General features: G+C 49.9%; 1 protein-coding gene across 2 annotated transcripts in view; it reads left to right on the top strand.

Annotated features, from left to right (window-relative positions):
* The first annotated feature begins 764 nt into the window (after positions 1-764).
* CLTC (clathrin heavy chain) overlaps positions 765-7,087 on the top strand; it is a 32,040-nt gene continuing 25,717 nt past the window's right edge. The window contains exon 1 of one of the 2 annotated variants that reach the window (XM_069874122.1): positions 765-1,002. In XM_069874122.1, the coding sequence (XP_069730223.1) occupies positions 961-1,002 (42 nt within the window). In that variant the 5' untranslated portion in view covers positions 765-960. The remainder of the gene's footprint in view (positions 1,003-7,087) is intronic. The other variant, XM_069874123.1, reaches the window with a different exon arrangement.

Genomic DNA, 7,087 nt, shown 5'->3' with positions numbered 1-7,087 from the left:
GCTCTCTCAGATGCTCCTCATACGACTTGTTCACCAGCTTCGTTGCTCTTCTCTGGACTCATTCCAGAGCCTCAACATCCTTCTTGTGGTGAGGGGCCCAGAACTGACCCCAGGATTCGAGGAGCGGCCTCACCAGTGCCAAGTACTGAGGGAGAATAAGCTCCCTGAACCCACTGGCCACGCCAGTAAAACCAGTGAAGCTTTACCTGTTCTTGGGCTGAAGCTAAAGTGGGAGTTAATAAACAGAGGCATAAGCTTCATTATCTTACTGTACTCATTAACAGCGCTCCGAGGCTGGTTTGGGGTGGAAGGGACCTCCAAGCCCGTCCAGTCCCCTCCCTGCCCTGGGCAGGGGCATCTCCCATGGGCTCAGGGGCTCCAGGCCCCCCCAACCCGGCCTTGAACCCCTCCAGGCATGGGGCAGCCACGATTTCTCGGGGCAGCCTGTGCCAGGGCCTCCTCCCCCGTCACAGCGAAGCGTTTCCACGTTCGGGGGAGGAGGCCTCGGGCCCTGCTGGGGTCAGGGGCCTCAGGGGCCGCAGCAGCCCCTGAGGGAGCCTCCTCGGGCCCCGCCGCGCTGCCCCCGCACGTGACGCCCCGCGCGGGCCGGAAGTGACGCACCCGGCCCTCGGTCGCATGATGTGGCAAAAAAAAAGGCCGGGGAGGGAGGAGTGAGGAGGCCCGAAATAGTCCCTTCCGGCTGCGGATCCCTCCGCCGCTCCCATTGGCCCCCGCGGGCCGTGAGTCCCTCCGCTCGGCGGGATCCTTCCGCGCGGCCGGCGCTGTTAAGGCCGGTGCCGGCAGGTGCGGGCGGGCCCATTCCTGCGGCCGCGTATCCTTCCGCCGGCGGGGGCAGCTTCCGGATCGGCGCGGCGCTCCCCGCTCCCCGCCCGCCGCCATTGCGGTCCCGCCGCCCCGCTCGGCCCCGGCCCCGGACTGGAGCCCCCGCCCGCCGCAGCCATGGCCCAGATCCTACCCATCCGCTTCCAGGAGCACCTCCAGGTGGGTGCGGGGACGGGAGAGGAGGGGGCGGGGGAGGAGGGGGCGCCGCGGGCCCGCTCCGAGCGCCGTGAAGCGGCCTGAGGGCCCCGCGGGCCCGGGCTGCGCCGCTCCCGCCGCGAAGGGCACCTTCGTGACACCTTCGTGCGGGGCAGGGCCGGGGGGAGACGGAGATCGTGCACCCACGGGGCGGGGGAGAGAGAGAGACGGGGATCCCGCAGCTCTGGGGAGGGAGGGAGGTGGGGATCCCACGCCTACGGGGAGGTGGGGGGACGGGGGTCTCGCACCTCCGGGGGGCGGCCGGTAATCCCGCCCTTGCGGGGCGCTGGGGGGTGAAATCCCGCACCTGCCGGTGGAGCAATCCCGCCCCGTGGAGGATCCCGCACCTGGGGCGTCGCTGGGTGAGGCGCCCGATCCGCCTCCGTGCGCCTTAATTATGATTTTTTGTCAATGAAGTTAAGGTTTGTTCAGGCCGTGAGGAGCTTCCGAATCGTTTTATTGGCGTCCTGGCTCATCATATCCTCTTCCGTGCGGCAAAACCCCCCTGGCTGCGGGGACTGTGGCCGCTGCCGCAGGCTGCCCTGCCGCAGAGCTGCTGGAAGGGCAGGAGCGCCAGGTCCGCATCGCATCTCCTGGCCTCGAACAAATTCTCTGCTCAGATGTCATTAAACCATAACCGCACGCTTGTGGATCATTTCCCAGCGATGCCCTTTAGTTTCTTCACCGCTCCCTTCCGAAGGAGCTGGTAACAAACTCTGAAGCCGCGCTGCTACGGGGATGCAAGGTTACCTTCTCGAACCAGCGTGCACCTTCGATGGCTCCGCGTGAAGCTGGAGTCCAGGAAGGGATCTGAAAGCAATCCTGCAGTTGTGCAATGTGCTTCCTATCCGACAGATCTATAGGTCGAAGTACCACGGGCCACGCTTCGCTTCCTGACTCGCTGTGGCTGCGATGGTGTTAAGCTTGGCTTTGCTGCTGAGGAGTGTTTATTGAGGAGAACTTGGTACATCGACGACGTACGGGGACAGGGGCTTCTGGCAACCAGTCTTCAGCTTCTCTGTCGTGTCGATGTGTGGGTTGCGCTTGGCTGACTGGGGCTGCGGTGGGCACTAACGTAGCGATGGGTTTGCGTGACTCGTAGTGCCTTTTTTCTAAGCTAAATGAACAGAATTTAATTTCTAGCCACCTTGTTAAAAAGGTAGTTACAAAATACTCATTTTACTGTGTCAATCATCACTGCCCATAGTGTTTTGCTTAGGTTTAAATAATGCTACTATGATTGGGTTTTTATCCAGTTAGTTAACTGTGAGCACTGAATGATTTTATTTTGGTGTCGGTTTAAAATGAGGCCCGAATGCACATTTTGGGTGCAGCCCTGTAATCCTCTTCAGAGAACAGCACTGACAGGAGAATCTCCTGAGCTGGCCAGAGCTGCAGCTCTGAGCAAGTGCTCTCCCCTGCCAGTGACTTAGCCTAGAGCCAGATATAGAGAAGGTTTTGTTTGCTCAGGTGACACTGACCCCTCTAGAGCCCAGCTCTAAACAAAGTCTCGTGAAAAGGCATCTATGATACATTATTTAAGGTCCAAACATCACACGTGACCCACTGCCGGGTCTCTAATGACATGAATACTATTACATAAGGTGACTCGTGTGCCTAACTCCACAAGTGCTGAGATGTTTCAGGCCAGCACTGTTGTGGAACATGACTACTCTGTCTAAAGACTGATTTATCTGTTTATTTGTATTTTTATGTTTGTCCTGTACCTATTTCGTATAGAGCACTGGCTTAATTGGTAGTTTTTATAACTGCATATATGAGCTGGTCTTTTGTAAGACTGGATGTCCAGCCTTCTGAGCTGATGAGTGTGTGTCTCTTGCCTGTAACGCCTCAGCTTGTTGTACCTACTGAACTTCCCCTTTTTATTTCATTGAAAAAATTCAGAGGAACTTGAATTCTGGGCGGTTCTGTTTCCGTGCTAAAACTTCTGAGTCGCCGTTAGAGTAAACTTTGAGAGCAGAAACATGGATATTGCTACACTTTTGGTGTGCGGAACTGCTTTAGTGTATTCCAGGTTGTTCGCAGGAGGTCCTCACAGACTTAGTAATACAACTTCTTGAACCATGCCTGACCTACATTGTCTAGGAAACTTGTTGTACAGGTGTTGCACAACACTTGCAAGTTTGCAGCTGATGCTTAGCAAAAGACAAGGCACCCAACTGGAGCCCTGTTCATAACAAAGCAGGTGATGGATATGAATGAGAAAATCTTTGGGGAGGCTGTTACTGAAAGTTGCTTCAATTAATCTTGAGGACTGGTAGTCAGGACTAGGTATGGTGTGATACAAGTTCTCCATGGATTCTCTGCTGCAGCTCAGAAAACGGTCAAGTAGTTGTCTGTACAAAGTGTGTCCTGATGTTCAGCTCAGCCCAGCTGTGCTCTGTGTTGAGCTGCTCGAGCACATTCGCTCTATCTGTTGCTGTCAGCATCTTGGCAAGGTGATACGGGAATGAAGATTTAAAGGCTCTGGAAGCTGTTGTGTTTGTGAATGTCTCATCTCCTGGGTGCAGCATGCTTTGTACCTGCCATTGGAGCTCAAGATCTACTCTTAGTTGTTAGCTAATGAGGGCCAGGTAAACTCTCTGGATATTTGCTGAGAAAAGACTAAAAACAAAATGTGTTGTTGGGCTCCAGGACCTGTTTGTTTGCGTCCCATTGCATAGTTCTGAAATCTCAGTAGCTGCAAATATACAGGCTGTTATCCGTGTTGTGTCTGTTGGGCATGCTTGCCTTTCCACCAAAGAACATCAACAATACGTTGTTGAGAAACTCCTTCCCTGAGAGTTCCCAAGGAGAAACTTGATTCCTGTGCTGTCAAAACTACCAGACTTGTATTATAAAACTTTATAGTGCTAATTTTTTTTTTTTTTTTTAAGGTAGCCGTGAGGAAGCAGTGGGCATGTGGTGGGAGATCAGGGTTCGGTATATCAAATGATTCCAAGTCTGGTTGCTCCTGTCTAGGTTTTAGGGATGCCATAAGTTGGTGCCTCTGTGCTTGAAGGTGAAAGTAAAACACAACTGCTTACTGCTGCATGGAGCTCTTCTGAGATGACACGTTCCTGATGAATGAGGAGGAACCTGACAAGTTAGCAGGTGGCAAAATGTAGTTGCCATTTAACTTGGCCACACTACCATTAAATATATAAAAATTGAACTCGGAGCAGGCACACCACTGTGCTGGTGTGCCTTAAAGCATTAATAAATACTTTTCTGAACCTAAATAGATTTAAAAAATTAAATTATTTTGCAGACTTGTCTAGACAGCAAAACTTGTCAGCTCTGCTGAGCGCTTGGTGCTGGGACAGAGCTACCCTTCTAAACAGGAAAAAGGGTTCTTGTATCTATTGGTCACTGGTGGAGCAAACCTGAGAAGTGACTGTGCTGCTCTAGTGTGGTGGAGCTCTCAGAATCATAGCTTGCTATGGCAGAGAGCTAACTGAACAAAACCAGACAGTTGAGGCATTGTGGCATAAAATGTATACATTTACTACTTCACTGTAACAATGAGAAACAACAAAGTGCTTCCACGTATTGTGCTGGCAGTGAGATAGTTTAATATATCCTGAACTGCTAAAGCTCTGCTATAACAGCATTAATTTGAAGCAGCTAAGTAGGGTTTGTTGGCAATTTTTTTGTTTGTTTTTTGATTTTTTTTTTGGAATTGGAGAGGGCTGCTGTGCCTGATGCTGCTTTGGTGGGGTTCTTGCCCTCGGCTTCTTAGTGGATCCTGATTTCTACAACCAGCAAGCTCAGAGGATGCTTACAGAAGGAAAATCTCTAACAGAATGCTGTGAAGAATTGAAGTGACTTGAGGAGTGTGTGTGTGTGAACTAATTGGATAGGAACAATTAGTAAAGCAGGTTATAAGCTATTCCTCTTGGTATGTCCCTTGCAGTGGGCACTGGAGTCAACAGGCCTGCTTGTCTTGGTGGCACCGCTCTGTAGTGCTTCAGGCTGGGACTGTGGGGACTTTACCGACGGTCAGTGGTGGCAGCAGTGGTTCTGAACCCCAAGATTCGGCAGGTCTGCTCTCATCTGTGGTTCACACAGCTCGTCTGTGGCTGTTGAGACCGGATGGCTGCCTCTGCCTGTTGAGGGCAGAAAATAGAAAGGATACAGAAATAGAAGAGCTCTTGAATATGTTAGTGGTCTCTTATCTGTTGAAAATGTCACTTCGTAGCCTGTCACAAGCTACAGCTCTTACCTTGCATAGGTAAACGTGAAGGGCTTTGGAGCCATTGATTGGCCATAGGATTCCAGCGTTAGTCACTGACTGCAGTTCTCTAACAGATCAGCACAGGTATAAATCTTTTGCTCAAGTGAAATTGCTTTGTTGATTTTCATGTATGGAACTAAATGAGTGGCCTGGTGTCTACATTGTTCAATCAGAGCTCAGTAAAGTGTGACCTTACAGCAGAGCTGATGTGACTCTGCATGTCGAGGAGCTCTATGCTTCCTTCAAAGACTGGGAATTCTTCTGTTAACTGGCATTTCCCAGCTACGTGACTTCTAGCTGCATGTAGATAAGGCGTCTCTGGGCAGAGACTAAGCAGCTGCTGTGGCTGCAGGAACCGTGATTATATCCTGTTGAGTGTGAGAGTCGAGGTAAAACGCGTGCTCAGCAGTTCCGTGCCCTTCCTCGTAGGCAAGGAGAAATTATTTGACAGCTAAGCAAACTGTCACAAGAAAGCGAGTGTTCCAGGAAGGGGTCAACAAAGAGACTCTTGTCAGCAGTTTTGCCGTTCAGTTTGATGTCAAACATGCATGTAATGTGACAACTTTTCTGGCTAAGTTACCCAGAAGGTACTTGAATTATCTTCCAGTAGAACAAATAATTTAGCTAATTAGATATTCACTTACCATGTTATGATGATTCATCTCTCAGTGCTGTTCAGATAGATGTAGTCATAGAATTTGATGGTTTGGTACAACCTGCAGTTGACTGAAGTGTCCAGCCTTGGGTTAGATGAGTCCTTCAAGGCGACATCTCTGATGAACAGAAGAGCTGCTGCTGTCTCTGGTGGCCTGTTCCGTGGTTCAGCTCTAATGGAGCAGCTACTTCACAGCACACTTTATTCTCAGCATGCTTTCAGGAGACTGCTATAACTGAACTTTCCAACAAATGCTGATGTTAAACAACTTGAACTGTAAATTGGTGGCCCAAGCACAGCTTGCAAGTTCTGCCTTCATATCTATTTAAAAACCAAGGAAGTGGATTTGGTAGTATAATGTAGGAGTATCTTATAATTCCTTCTTTTTCCTTTAGTCTTTTAAACTTGTTCCTGAATTGGTGAAAGGTTGTGGACCTAAGTGTGCAATATTAAATGTCTGGATTTTTTCCTTTATGGTAGGAGGAGAAGGGGTAGAAAAATCTGCCATAAACCCCTGTACTCTTTTAGTTGTAGTGTAAGCTCAGGATTTGTACATACAATAATATTGAAGTTGTCCGGATAAAAGCTTCCAAAGAAGTACCTGCTGTCATGTTCCCTGTTAGTAATCCTAGTTTCAGTTTACTTTGCTGAGCTTTATAAACACTGCTGCCTTGCTCACCTGAACTTTAGCCTGATTGGGGAAGGAAATAACCTGTACTCCGGGGAGTGATCCATACTCTCAAGAGTTCTCTGCATCAGGTCCGAGTGCACCCGAGACCAGTTACCATTAGCCTCACCGGCTGAGCAAAGCAAGCGCTGCTCTTGGCTGGAGACAGTCTTGCGTAATTAAACGCAGCGATTGGCATGGATAGAGTGAACTTCCCTTCTCAGTGCCTGAAGCAAACTTGATTCATGTGATGGATCTGTTGAGATTAAAAGATGAAGTGTTAGCAGAGGGAGCTTGTGCACTTAGACCTCACTGATGGTCATCCCTCCATCAGAAAACTCCAAGCTTTCCTCAGAGCTCCAGTGTTAATCTAAACCTTTGCAAAGAAACATCTCACCTTTGCAAAGAAACATCTCGCCTTTGGAAATTGTCTTCAACTTAAGAAAGATCACATTTTCCACGACTAGCTAGGGTGGGATGATACCTCAGG

Source organism: Phaenicophaeus curvirostris, chromosome 21, assembly GCF_032191515.1.
Source record: "Phaenicophaeus curvirostris isolate KB17595 chromosome 21, BPBGC_Pcur_1.0, whole genome shotgun sequence".
Classification (NCBI taxonomy): Eukaryota; Metazoa; Chordata; class Aves; order Cuculiformes; family Cuculidae; genus Phaenicophaeus; species Phaenicophaeus curvirostris.
Note: the sequence above shows the minus strand (reverse complement) of the source record. Positions and strands in the feature narration are given on the sequence as shown.